We start from the raw sequence: 14,883 nt of genomic DNA, 5'->3' as shown, positions 1-14,883 counted from the left end.
ACTGCAGCACCTGCACCTGGACCTACCACTGCAGCTACCACTGCTACGGCCACTGCAGCACCTGGACCTACCGCTGCAGCTACCACTGCTACGGCCACTGCTAGCACTGCAGCACCTGGACCTACCACTGCAGCACCTGCACCTACCACTGCAGCACCTGCTACGGCCACTGCTAGCACTGCAGCACCTGCACCTACCACTGCAGCACCTGCACCTACCACTGCAGCACCTGCTACGGCCACTGCTAGCACTGCAGCACCTGCACCTACCACTGCAGCACCTGCACCTACCACTGCAGCACCTGCTACGGCCACTGCTAGCACTGCAGCACCTGGACCTACCACTGCAGCACCTGCACCTACCACTGCAGCACCTGCTACGGCCACTGCTAGCACTGCAGCACCTGCACCTACCACTGCAGCACCTGCACCTACCACTGCAGCACCTGCTACGGCCACTGCTAGCACTGCAGCACCTGCACCTACCACTGCAGCACCTGCACCTACCACTGCAGCACCTGCTACGGCCACTGCTAGCACTGCAGCACCTGCACCTGGACCTACCACTGTACCTACCACTGCTACGGCCACTGCAGCACCTGGACCTGCCACTGCTACGGCCAATGCTAGCATTGCTGAAGCCACCACTGAAGCCACCACTGCCTCGACAGATCCTCCTAATAATGATGAGGACACCATAACTCTTAAGTTTAGTCTCGACCAAAGATTCAGCTCTGATCTCTCCGACTCGTCTACTACAGCATTTCAGACTTTGGCTGTCATGGTGGTCTCAGAAGTAAGACAAATGATGTACTTTATTTTTATCATTATCAATATCCAATGCAGGCAGAAAGGAAGCTTTTAACATCCCCTGCCGTTGACGGAGATCTCCGCCAGGTCTTTAAAGTGGTTTATGATAGATTGCCCTCGTATGCAACATATGAATAGCTCTGGGTTGCCAGGTGATCGATTAAACAGGAAATAACTGGAAGTGAAAAGTGAGCCTGCTGTCTGCCTCCTTATTTAACTTCACTGCATCACATTGTTGGTTAGCATTTTCTAGTTGGGACAATTATTTCCATCAGCTATTGAAGGTCAAGGTCAAGGTCAAGTTTATTCATATGTCCCAAACTGGGCACTTTGTTTTAACTAAACCAATTTGCATTGTTCTCTTTCAGGTTAACACTATTTACAGAAGCAGTGGCATTACATCATTTATACGCGCTATAGTCATCAGATTCACGTAAGAATTAATCAATTGCTTACTTTACATTATGAGTTTGGCAATGATTTGAAATGTAAAAGTCACAATTGTCTTTCTTACACTTTACAGTGAAGGATCGGTTATTCCTGAAATGAGACTGGTGTTCCCAAAAGACTCAGTTCCTTCTACATCTGCAGTTACAACAGTGATGAATAATGCGATTAGCAGTGGTTCCACCGGCCCCCTGAAAGTCATCAGTGGCACCGTTAGTGCAGGTATGTGTTATATATACACACTAGCCCTTACCCGTTGTGAGATATGGCCCCAGTAGGCTATATATAGCTTATATATAGTAAGCTATATATAGCTTACTGGGGGCGCGCTCTCTCCTCCGCATCATCAGTGCCCATACCCAAGGTGTGGTTGGCGAAAGGGCCTTTCTGTTTGGAGTTTGCATGTTCTCCCCGTGTCTCCTAGGGTAGACACCCTCACAAAAACATGCAGTAATCCTGGTCTCTAAACTGGCCAGCCAGGGCACCTGATGGGAGGGGAAAGGAACTGGTCGGAATAACGTGTTCCTTCCACACGCTACCTCCAACCAGGGAAACTCCCCCCTGTCAGGTGAAAAGAAGCAGCTTGGACTACTCATGCATAGAAGGAAGCATGAGGTACCGCTGCCCTCCCAGGTTGGCAGAGGAAGTGTAGCGCCCAGGATTACATTAGATTGACACTGGGTGAAAAAAACTGCCTCCTACTGGCCAGCCTGATGGAGGGGAAAGGAACTGGTTGGAATAACATGTTCCTTCCTCGTGCTACGTCCAACTGGGGAAACTCCCCCGTCAGGTGAAAAGAAGCAGCTTAGACTGCTCATTCATCATGGTTGGCAGAGAGTGTAGAGCCCAGGATTACATTAGATAATTGACACTGGGCGGAAAAAAGGGTAAAAAAAAGAAGAAAATAAAGAAAAGTGAAATATCAAATTTTCAAATTGTAGCGGATATGTCCAAAGTAGAATGAACGTTGAACAGTTGGATCAAAAGAATAATTTTAGCAGTGGGACTAACATTAGTGTGGTCGCCTTAGCGATCCCACAATAACAAATTCAGTGCAAATGTATTTAAAATTAAAATAACCTCAAGATACTTGACATTTTCAAACCTCACTCTTCTTTACTCTGTTAATCTAGCCTCGGTCTCAGTCTTACTCATGTGTGAAGAGAAAAGCCTGCATGGTCACAACCTAAGGCAGAGAGTGGAAGTGTTGGGCTGGAACATCCATCAGATGTATTTCCCCGGATACGATATTTTTCGACCAATCACAACACTCAAGAAAATGACGCTTTACAAGTCTGTTGACTTGTTAAGTGTCAACGTCATTTCCTTCAGTGGTATTTACGCCACAATCCCGCTACTTCCGCCGACAACTTAAGCCCTGGCTGTAACGTTGTCCTATGATAAATTACAACTCATCTTGAAGCTCACAACGCATTGCAGCAGTGAGCTTGAAGAGTGGCTATTTTTGCATAATGCCTACAAAGTTATCTGAAAAGATTGAAACATTTGTACAAACTTGTTTTTGCAGAAGTTACTACTACTGAAGAACTCGTCACTAAGCGTCTGAGATTCAGCACAGGAGAAACCCTTACAGCTGACCTGCTGGATCTATCATCTTCTGCTTTTCACGATCGATCCAAATTGATAAAGGACAATGTACGTAACCCAACTGAGAAAGAAAATTGTGGAAATATTAAAGAAAGCAATGTGTAACAGGTTGAAGGTGGAATGGCCTGATATTGTATCTTCCTTACAGGATATTAACTTTTTCTATCAAGAGTGTAATCACTGACAGATTCAGATACCTTTGTTTTTATTTCTACAGCTTGAACCCTTCTACAGAGCAGAATTCAGCACATTCAGATCATTGGATGTGGTTGCATTCAGGTAACATGCCGATACGAAACTCTACTTGCTTTTCAATGAAAGCTGTAATCCTGAACTTATTTTAATGAATCGAACACAATCTGTAAAATAGATGAGTACAATATAACTATAGCCCATTACTCCATTTAGACCCGGTTGTCAGGTAGGTCGGACGCCCACTGGTTGACAAATAGTACTGCCTCAAGCAGAAGGGAGTTCCAGCCACGCCTCTAGCCTATGGCAGGCCAGTATGGTGCATCTCAAGAGACAGGACAGGTTACAGGAGGAAAGGAGGCACTGGAGCAACTCAGACAGTTTAAGCCCTAATTTTATAATCAGGGTGCAAGTAAGCGACAACGTTTCGATGTATCAGTCACATCTTCGTCAGGTCATGAATCAGTAGTCATCAGTAGGCTACTGCCTCAAGCTCATCATAATTCATCATCATATATGCAGTGGTTGGAGCAGGTGGTCTCTTCCATTGAGAAATGTAGACCCTGGTGTTGGGTAGGACACCTGCCGATTGACAAGTAGTACCGTCTCATTCTCATGAGGGGAATATCTTATTAGGTCAAGCAGGGATTCCATCTTGGAGTGGTAGCAATTGTGTTTCTTGTTCAAATCCTGGGTAGGACATCAGAGTTACGAATTGCAGCTTTAACAAAGGCCCGCCAATCATGATTATTCCAAAAATAGTGTTTACCGTAGTCCAATCAAGTGTATTTGACTCTTTGTATATCATATTTGTGTGATTTTGTTTCCAGCAATGGATCAATCATCCATGATCAAGACCTATCATTCAGTTCCTCATCCGTTCCTCATGACGCTCGGATTGCAGATGTTTTGGTCAAAGCAGCAGATCAAATCACAGCCTTCAACATCAACACAAACTCCATCGAAGTTAATGGAATATGTAAGCAAGTACCCGATCAATTAAAGACAGACAAATATTACAACATCTTTTTTGTTTTGATGCTAAGCATACTGTCTTTTTTCTTGTTTCGCAGTGTATTCTTCGAGTGAGGCACTCCAGAAGACAAGCATCTTCACTGCATTGTCTCTGGTGGCGTTGGCATGGCTGTTGTCAAGCCAACGATAGTGTCACTCCTGAAGTACATCCAGGATGATGAAGGACAATGCGGTTATGTGACCAAACTGACCATCCATGGTATGAGAAGGGACTTACATGTCACTGGAGACAGAAGATGATGCGCTCATTAAATGTAATGGTGAAATGTATTAATTAGGGATGTCCCGATTTTTTCGCTTCCGATCCGATCCCAATACCTCAATTTCTGTGTTAGTTTATAGCTATATCTGGTGTTGTGTTTATAGCAGACTCCTCACTCAAATGTGCACTTGGAGTTTGGGCAACCACAAAGCAAACTCCACATATCCCAACATTTTATTTACCTGCCATACCGATATGACCCAATATGACAAATAAGGGCCGATCCGATACTTTTCCCGATATCGATACAGTATCGGGACATCTCGGGACATCTCTAGTATTAATGAGAATGAGAATTATGTTAAATTAATTCACACTGCTGACTTTGTCTATCTTACCAGAGACGTGATTCCCCACAATTCACAATCCACTTCCACTATTTCAGTCAGATAACTCACGAAAAGATTGAACAAATATTTATTATATTATTATGAGAATACAAGTGTATATATATATTTTTTCTTTAAAGCATAGTTATAAAGAATAGGCTACAGTTGCAATTTTACTGCAAGAATGTATACAAAGCTTATTGATGTGAATATATGTTTTAGAGTCACTAAATGCATACCAGATTTACATTAAGTCAACAGTTGAGTAGCCTCGGAAACCCAGACGTTTTTATTTACAGGGAGAAAAGAAAGACAGTTGAGTGACAGAGGGTACCATACTGCCAGGGACGTGTGTTAGAGGGGCAGGGGCTAAAATCTCCATAAGAGGGCACTTTTGGACTAAAATAGCAAAAATAGCTGATCTATAAGATCACAACGTGTCGCGTTGAAAGCTTGTAGATTAGCTTTTTTGGTGGCGCAACCCAGCACTCTTTATCTACTGGAGATGCGGCGTACAACATGGATTTCGAAACAAATTTGTTCAACACAAAATTCTGCGTTCCAAGTTCAGGAGACTTCCCTGCATACTGCAATTATAGATTGAGACTTGAGGCAAAAGTCTGTTTTATTAGTAATACATGAGATACTGTAGATGGATCAACTACACTGTTTCTAAAATGTGGTTTCTTTGATTACAGTTATCACCCTTATATCAAAGAGCACATTCTTTCTACTTTTCCTATAACATAATGCAGTACTATGTTGCAGACAGACAGTGCAGGTCAGGATAATGATGGACTATATTAAAGCAAAGCAATATAGTCTGAATGATTTAGTTAATTTTTTATAGTTTACATATTTATAATGCACTGCATTTATCAGACTTGACTGCATTCAGAGATATAATGGAGTTCAGTTTTACTTCGAGATGCATTTGTGTCTGTGGCAACAATGTGTATGGCGAGGTGTGTACAGAAATGTGGTTTGTTAGCACGCACTGAAGATCAGCAGTTTGCATAAGAAAAGTTATTATTATCATCATGTGAGCGAAATGTGAAATTCTAATTGTCACTAGACTGGGACAGGTGAAATAAACATTAAAGGTGCTTTGCTGGAAGCAGAAACTGTTACTTACAGGTGTTGCAAGTTCTTCCTCTTGCTGGTAATCCTTGGTGGCACGATGGTCTGAGCATTGGAAGTAAAAGCTAGCTGTCAGGGTCATCAGCTGCATGGGAGCCATCCTTCCTTGATGTTTCGCCCCTTTTCATCCCAGAACAGCTCCGGATAGTGGCATCCTTCCCCCCTTGCGCCAAGACTGAACCTGGTGGCAGGTGGGGGTCTGATATGTTGATAAAATCAATTTAAAAATAATACAAAAAAAACTTGTTACCATATTAAAGGACCACTTCTCAACCTACCTTCACAAAATTGGTCCTCAGTCACTAATGATCATGATAAAATACAAAAAAGATTACTCGTTCTGTGTCTCATAGGAGGGCTGTGGGCAGTTCAGAAACCCGTCCAAAAGGTGGCATTTTATCATGAACATTAATGAGGACCAGTTAGCCTATATGAAGGTAGGTTATAAAGTGGTGAAGTGGTCCTTAAACCCTAAAGTCAACAAAGCTCACATTGTGTGACATAATTGTTGTTATTTGTCATATAAAGTAAGTAAGTGATTAAGAAAACACTAACATGGCACAGATAGGCTGATGATCATGCACAAAATGTCCACTTCAGAGGTGGGACAAAACAATAGGCCTTGGCTACAGCAAAATGTTAATATATAAAATGTGTTAAATAAAATACATAATTTATATCAACACCTTGCCTTAATACCTTGCAACTATACTTTTGACTTCATTTCAAGGCACATTTGTGGGCAAGATAATAGACAGATAAAAATGAATAAAGCTGGACAGACGGAAACAGACATTGATGGATATGATAGATAGATAGAAACTGGGAATAAAATAATTGGCAGAATATTAGGTCTACATTTCTCAATATCCTGCATTATTATTATATGGATCAAAATATTGTGGCTAAGAGGATCTATGTAGGCATGCACAGTTCAAAAGCTGATTAATTTCCAGCTAGTGGACATCATCATGACATCATCACAACAAATGTAGTCCGGGCCTGTCCTGCATGGGCATCCCTAGCTGTCCCATATGATGCGGGCAGCCTACAGCCCCGGAAAAGGAAAACGCATGGATTAGTATTTGCTGTGTTTACAGTTCGCGAAATTGTCCAGCAACGCCGGGTAGGCTATCGCTGCCGCACCGTAGAAGTAAGCTACCGTTTTGGTAGCCAGCTATATCGAGGTCGACATTTATTTGGGTAGCCTAGTCAGTTGCAGGTATTGATTGTTTTGTGTTTATGAGCGACTGTGCGTGGTATACCGTATATGCCTGCACAATAATCTCTGTCGCCGCGTCGGACGGTCCACCCACCGATCTGCATCAGTGATCGTGGATTCGTGGGACAACAGATGGGCCCCTGAGATCGAATGTGGTAACAACGAATATGTTATTATTGGACACGCGCAAGACGGACATCCATCATTGACAACGTTTTCATTATAGTGTAGCCAGCTATATATGGGCTACTTTAGAATGTCGGGAATGGCTTGCTGCGTAGCCTACTACTGGGAGAGATCCACCGCTAACTGCCGCTGACTGACTAGTGACCTGCACTGATCAATGCATCGCAATCGCGCCGCAAACACCCTACAGCCACTGGCATAAAACAAACTTAATCCCCTCCCTGTACGTGTCTTCTTCGGTAAACAACAACAATGGTCGACAACCGCTACGCCACCGCTTTGGTCATCGGCTGCGTTCTAAGCATCATAGCCACGGTGTATCTGTCCGTCGCGGTCGGGACGCAACACTGGTACCAGTACTCCAGCCCCAGCGTGCGCGGCACGGCCAACGTGTCGGAGTTGCGCTCCTTGCACGAAGAGTTCTTCACGGAGGACGGGGAGTTGGATGAGAAAACATGTAGCGACACCCTCTTTCGTCTCAACGGGACCACGGGTCTCTGGTGGCGATGTGTGCTGGTTCCAGGCAGCAACAACTGGTACAAAGAAGAGCCAGGTAGGATGATTGATCAGCCTACCTTCGTAAACTGCGACAAAATAGCCCATGGTTAATTAAACACCTGATAATGAAGCCTACCTGACTGTGGAGTCCAGTGGTTCTCAACCTTTTTAATTTCCCACAATAACTTTGGCAGTGGAACCAAATGGAAACATATACAGCATAGCTCCATATTCCTACACTCCATTTCGTTTGTTTCCTTTTGTAGACACTCATAGTTACAGCTTGCACGTGTGTATAATCAGGACTGCCAACTCCGTAGGCGTGGTATGGGTGGCCCCCAGTATTAAAGTGAGTGAGAACTCGCTAACTAACGCACTGGACCAGGGCTACCAACTCTACCCTGGATCCTGCAGAATTGTCATTACTCCTGGATTTGGTATCAAACTCAGCAATAGGCTACTTTAACATTACTAATTTTTCTTTCTTTCATTTTCTTCTTTAAAAAAACCCCAAAACATTTTGGACAATTTCACATTGAGGTGCCCAGATGTCCCTATAGTGGAGCCCACCTATCCTGTGTAGGCTGTATCCATGATTATGTACAGGGTCGAGTGACATAATATACCATGTGTTTAAACTTTCAGGTGTCAAGATGGTGATGGACTGTAAGAGTTTCACTTTATCCCAGCAGTTCACTCACAAGTACAAAGAACCAGGGAATCACAACAGTGGAGAAGACATGTTGCGTACCTGTAAGTAAAACAAAGCATAACACCGTAACATGCCATGGTGGTTGTACATGACCTTTCATACACATTACACCCAGAGCAGACCATTGTAATGTCGTAGAAGGCGCGGCTACATCTATTGCATCTGGTCTAAAACTATAGCCTACAATGCATTAATCATGTTGTACAGTTACCACATCTGTGACGTGAGTGTAGTCGTGGAAACACTTGAAACACTCATAGTCCTGTCACAGTTATTACATAATCACCTAATCGCAATCATTTGAAATAATTACATTTTTTTTTGCATAATCGTCATCATTTAGGCTACATGTTGAATTGTTGATACAATGTTCATATATTAAAAAATCCGACCTGTCTGAAGTGAGTGGTGCTGTACTGTACTGTACTATACTGTACTGTACTGTACTGTACTGTACTGTACTGTACTGTACTGTACTGTACTGTACTTACTGTACTGTACAATCCCTCCTCCCTGGCCTGTGCGTGTCTGTGTTAGGCTGTGCAACAGTGACACTTGGTGGTGAACACTATAGCGTGTTGTCCCTGGGACAGACCCAGGGACACAGCCACACACATAGCTATTCATAATCGTGACACGGTGACAGCCCCACTGACTCATTCAGGCCTCTTGTTTGTGTCTGTGCATAATATATATAATGTTCATGCATAGATCTGTGGAGGTGCCAGTTCCTGCTCCCACTGGTGTCTTTGGGCCTTGTCGTATTGGCAGGCCTCGTTGGCTTCTGTGCCTGTGTCTGTCGAAGCCTGTCCCCCACACTGGGCATAGGCGTGCTCCATCTGCTGGCTGGTAAGACCTGATCAACCACACTCACACTAAAGGCCAATTTATAGCTGGGCACACTGCCATGTCACTGCGGGGGGAAAAATGTACCTGCTGCGTGGACACTTTTTCCTGTTGAGAAATGAGAATACGTCATCTTTGTCATGTGGCAAAACAAGTTATTTAGGATTTAAAAAAACCCCATCTCAAAACGGAATCTGAACACTGAACATTCTAACGCCTAAATACTGACCTAAGTTTTCTGAAAAACTTCAAATATTTATATAGCAGCATCATTTACATTTTTTGGGGGGAATACTGTACATACATAGAACACCAAAAGGGGTCCCGCCCAGAATGGGTTAATCACTGAATCCTTATTTTATACTTTCAGAAATTGCCAAACATTTTAGGAATGTTTTAGGAAAAAATCGAAAATAACCAGGCTCAGATTATTATTTTTGACATTTTCTGAAGTATTTTGCACACCTGATAAAAGTTTGGCGTTGCTTAAGAAGAAGACACTTGCACACTATCTCGGTTTTCTCAATAAAGAAATAACTTTTATGTAACTTTTTCAAGTTCCTGTCAAAAACCTTCCTCAGGCATCTCTAGGTCATACAGCGTATTGATATTATCGTCACAAATACAATAATATCGTCACCGTGTTGATATAGAAATATTTGGTCAAACTTAATTAGATTTTGTCCAGGCCTAGCGCAGGTGAAACTCATGAACTCCAAGATAAACAATCTCTCGTGTCTTTGCAGGTTTATGCACTCTTGCCAGTGTGTGCTGCTACCTGGCAGGGATGGACCTGCTCCACAGGGTCTCTGTGCTACCAGACAAAGTAGACGGCTCTCTGGGCTGGTCCCTCTACTTGGCCCTGATGTCCTCTCCACTTCACATGATGGCTGCCGCGCTGCTGGTGTGGGCGGCACGCAGCCACAGTCAGAACTACTACCGCATGACTGCATACCGGGTGGCATAGATTCCTCCTTAAGGTGCGTTCAGACCATAATCACCAACACTATCACAGTATCAGACTTGGATGGTTAGAGCGGCGTGATTACATGCAAAGACGAGAATTTGCGCAAACGGGCGCGGTGCGACCTGCCGCGATACAAACGGGACGAACCGAGGCGAATATATATATATATATATATATATATATATTCAGGTCTGAACGCAGCTTTAGCCAACTGATCCGTAGATGTTGTCAAGTCTTGAAATTGTTCCTTTCCAAATCATCTCTCTCAATAAAACACCCAGCCCACATCTTGTGTGTAGAAATTGAACCTTCCTGGACAGTTTTTAGTTTCTTTTACACTTACAATTAACGCTCGGGTCAGGAAAGAAGGCAGTGGTTAAAACCTTTACTCACTGAACTTCTACTGACCACTATCCATTACATCGAAAACTATTATTTCCATTTGTGTGGGGGCCAAAGTGTGATAGAGAATTGGCTTTAACATTTAGGTTTCCATAGACTGTAGTAGTATCTATTCTATATAGAGTATATATCGTTTGTTTACTTTTAACACCCTGTACATTTCTCTGTACAGCAGTCTTTTACTTCAACTGCTACAAAATGTAGTTAGGAAATGATCAGGTAAAATATTTTGTATTTTGGGATGTACTGTATGAACACAGTAAAAGAAAAGGCCTGCCTTTATTGTACACCCTATGAGATGCACCCACACATACATTGTTTAATTTATAGTTTTTATTTTATCATTAAATTGGTTGTCATAATTATGATTATGAACAATAGTATGTTTTGTTTTCTGTATTCAAGAATATTTTCAATGTTTTGTCTGAATGTAGCTTTGTGTAGACCAGTCATCAAGTCACCATTAATCAAGGTGATGGCTATGTATCATTTCATGTTATGTTTCCAGGATCTTATATGCCGTTGAAAGTCTCTGTCAATTTCCTTTTGTTGTATACGTTTTGTTTCATTATTTTGCCATACAGTTTTGTACATTATATCATGATTTTGTATTATTTCTTACCATTCAGGACAAAGGCTCAAAATATATTAATAGATTTGACAACCAACAGCATTTAATTGGAGGATTTATTTTATTAAGCATTATGAATGTATTTTCAAAGGCCATACTAAGATAACATACTCTTCTCCTTTTGCACTTCCAATATTTAAACATATCGAGTGTTGCATCTGATAATTATAAAAAATATATATGTGTCAGTGGGGAATCTGGCGATAAGAGGAATGCTATGACTGACTAAATATCCTGAATTACTGGCATGCACTGAGGTAAACTAAAACTATGCATTGCACACCTCTCAGTTTCCCTTCTTTTTAATATGTGGAAATTGGTTCTGTTTTGGGCTCTACTGTAGCGTTAAATAAATGTGCGTTTGTGAATCTGCAGTGAATATGTCATGTATTCTTCAATAGTGAGCTTGTTGTAGTTGTGTGTGTGTGTGTGTGTGTGTGTGTGTGTGTGTGTGTGTGTGTGTGTGTGTGTGTGTGTGTGTGCGCGTGTGTGCGCACGTGTTCCAAGCAACTGCTGTTACCATTTCAAATAAAGATTGTTTTTATTTATCCAACTTTGCCTCTGACTTCTGCCTATATGGACATGCTGACAACAGATCCACTGCCCATTTCCAAACAGTGGTAGTGTCCATGATGCTCTTACTGTTACAAATAATCCCTTGAATAATCTGGTACTACTCTGACATGCTGGTGCTTCCATTGTCTTGAAGCTCTATCCCCGTCTGCATCTGGATGGCTGGTATCTGCACACACCTCCTTCGAGCCAAGGAGAGAGCGATGCCCTTTTCATAGTACGCACATTCGTTGATGAAAAATGGATAGAGAGGCTCATTCCCTTTATACCTCAGTGTCTCTCCTGAGAAAGTCTGGAACATTGGGTCACTGGGTCGGAGGAGGTAGAAGTCTTGGTCCTGTGAGAAGAGATGCAGTAATTTCTATTCGATTTTAGGATCTTCCTGGTACATTTTCAAGCTATGTATTGAAGAAAAACATACATTTTTCTACCTGAAGTTTAGGATGAATGGCTGCTGTGATGTTGAGAGTCTCGCAATCTCTTGGGTAGTCAATGTTCTTAACCATGGAATACACCTCTACCAAATCCCCCTCAAAGACAGCACCTCAAAGAGGTAAATTAATTGTGCAAATTAGGAGAGTTTCCAACCCAGCAACATAACTGAGGAAAGGCCAAAAGCCACACTAAACCTATTAACTTGGGAGTTTACAATATTATATTATTGGCAAGGATTTGTATTGAAGCATGATTTCTCTTGAAGGTGAATATGGGTGAATGCAATGATAATCACTATTATTATCCTTTATTATTATAACATTTCTAATAATAAACTAAAGGTTATTACACACCAAGAGTATGACGAATAAGCAATCTGAAAAGATATTAACTTGGTGATGCCAACCTTCGTACAGGCAGATACTTTTATCTGCACTGAAGAATCAACCTTGTTTTTAAAATAATTGTTTTATCGCCTTGTATTGTTATATTCATAATCGTAACACATACAGCAGTATAAATTAATGCAAATTAATCATCTTTCTCACAATTTGAGGTAGAAGTTACCTCAAATTATTTTACAGAATCTTCCAATACACTATATAAAAAAAGAAATAGCAGACTTACAGTCTGCTAAGGGATAACATTTCATTGTGTGTGTGTATAATGTGAAAATCCCACCCTGGTTTGGGTAAAAGGCATAGGGGTGGGAATGTGCATGTATGCTGGTGGGTGTTGGGGGATAAAGGTGGCATATGATCCTATTCCTATTACCTGAGTTGAAGAGACGGACCCAATCCAGTATATGCTGGACAGCAAGTTTCATTGTCGTGTAGATGGTTGATCTCATCACGCCATGCGGCTGGGGGCCGACCTCTATCGCTACAGGGGACATAGATTTGACACAAAACACATACAGCAGCCGTTGTAGCATTCACATGATTCTATACCGAGAAGATGTTGTGAGAAGCATGTTATCCTTTAGCAATGAGCGAGCGTCTTGACATTAACACTCACCAAAGCCATGTTTTCCTACTGAATCAAGGGAAAACGCTTCTTTTGAGGGGAGATCAAAGTGGATATAGCGCACTGGAGTGTCTGACATCTGTCTCTGAAAACAACATGACAGTGCTATCATTCATTAGTAGTAACTATAGCATTGTGATTCAAACACTGTTATGTGGATGAATATGTTGCGGGTTCCGACCCAGAATTACCATTGGGCTAGGGTGGGGGCCCCTGACCTTTTTTTGTTATTTTTATGATGAAATATATTGCAATCCAATTCAAGTGAGATTTTTGTTTTAGTTATTGTATATTTAGTTGAATTCTGCTCTGCTGTCTGCACTGCAGACAGTGCCTGCAGTAGCTATGGAAAGCCTGATCCAGTCTAAAGCCCTCTAGTATAGTCTCTGTCTGTCTCTCTTTTAGGGGGCTGGGTAGCCCAAAATTAAACCAAAATACCCCTAACCTTTTTCGGCCACGTGACATTTTGTCTATAGCCCGGGGGCCCCTACTACTGTAAATCCGGCACTGTGCGGGCTGCGGCCTCAAGTCTCCAAAGGACTTGGTTAAAATATTTCACTCCGCTGTATAGGAAATTGTTCATACATGCCTGCAGGTATCTGAATATGTGCAGGGAGATCCAGTCAGAGTCAGAGTAAGCAATGAGGCAGAGGCCCATGTTGGCGGTGGTGTTGTGGAGATCGCACACTAGATCCACTGCCCGAGGAGTACCTTTGGGACCCAGCAGAGAGTTGAGCTCCTGTGACCTGATGATCTCGTAAGGGGTTCTGTCCGATACTGGCCCACTGGGAGAGGAAGAGAGCAAACAATCATTTCTCTTACGATGTGCTGGAAAAGAACATCACATATACCACAGACTTCATATTGACATTATTCATGTGGCAGCCATTTTTACTCATACATCATGAAACGCAAGTATGACATAAAAGAAAAAATGGATGCCGTGTGGTGTGAATATCGTTAATTGCAAAAGGAAAATGGACACTGTGAATATGGTCAATTATAATCGCTATAGGCCAAATCATGGCATCACCACAGGCAAAATACGTTTCGGATAGACCAGTAAGACGCCCTGAGGGCAAGAAGCGACCTCGCCCTCGTCCTGGGTCCCCCTGACATTCCATATGTTCCATATCTGACCTCATCAAACCCTGTACACTCAAGACACGCTCCATATATGGCCAGTACAGAATTCATTCCATATGTTGATCTGACCCCCCATGCCAAAGCGCCAGCGCTCGACCAGCAGTCTGCCGTCACCCAGGCGGATGCGTTCTCGCCCTCAGGGCGTCTTACTGGTGATATAATATACAATGATACTTACTTGAGGGTGGCTTGTGTAAAGCAGCGGTTCAAGTCAGTCTCTGTGTATCGGCGACATTGCTGGACGGCCCGAGGGTTGGACATCACTGCTAGTACTGAGACAAGGCCATCATCCTCCGCCTTCTTTGCCGCCTTCAGACACTCTCTCACGAGGTACACTCCGGACAGCTCGTTCCCATGCGTACCACCACACACAGCCACTCTGGACACTGCTGGAAAATGCATCACCTCTTCTTCCAT

The 14,883-nt window shown here is 42.7% G+C and overlaps 2 protein-coding genes and 1 long non-coding RNA gene across 4 annotated transcripts; 2 read left to right on the top strand and 1 right to left on the bottom strand.

Moving 5' to 3' along the window:
* The first annotated feature begins 646 nt into the window (after positions 1–646).
* LOC308334914 lies at positions 647–5,812 on the top strand. The gene is made up of 7 exons (XR_013965935.1): positions 647–795; positions 1,178–1,242; positions 1,333–1,484; positions 2,785–2,912; positions 3,082–3,143; positions 3,887–4,035; positions 4,130–5,812. It is a non-coding gene; the product is annotated as an uncharacterized lncRNA (long non-coding RNA).
* A 944-nt stretch (positions 5,813–6,756) lies between these two features.
* LOC308335164 (claudin domain-containing protein 1-like) lies at positions 6,757–11,968 on the top strand. 2 transcript variants are annotated; one of them, XM_080792168.1, is made up of 4 exons: positions 6,757–7,783; positions 8,418–8,481; positions 9,152–9,289; positions 10,033–11,968. In XM_080792168.1, the coding sequence occupies exons 1-4, from the start codon at positions 7,483–7,485 to the stop codon at positions 10,319–10,321; spliced, it is 792 nt and encodes a 263-aa protein (XP_080648294.1). In that variant the 5' UTR covers positions 6,757–7,482; the 3' UTR covers positions 10,322–11,968. The 2 variants fall into 2 exon arrangements, with proteins under 2 accessions (XP_080648294.1, XP_080648295.1); XM_080792169.1 differs by having other exon boundaries at positions 8,374–8,481.
* LOC308335945 (N-acyl-aromatic-L-amino acid amidohydrolase (carboxylate-forming) B-like) lies at positions 11,960–14,883 on the bottom strand (the record flags this gene model as incomplete). Its single annotated transcript, XM_080793170.1, has 6 exons — positions 11,960–12,196; positions 12,291–12,403; positions 13,069–13,176; positions 13,312–13,405; positions 13,910–14,105; positions 14,645–14,883. The coding sequence occupies 6 exons, from the start codon at positions 14,881–14,883 to the stop codon at positions 11,960–11,962; spliced, it is 987 nt and encodes a 328-aa protein (XP_080649296.1).

Source organism: Protomyctophum bolini, assembly GCF_963924005.1.
Source record: "Protomyctophum bolini genome assembly, chromosome: 20".
NCBI classification, from domain to species: Eukaryota; Metazoa; Chordata; class Actinopteri; order Myctophiformes; family Myctophidae; genus Protomyctophum; species Protomyctophum bolini.
This window is presented reverse-complemented; position numbering and strand designations above follow the sequence as displayed.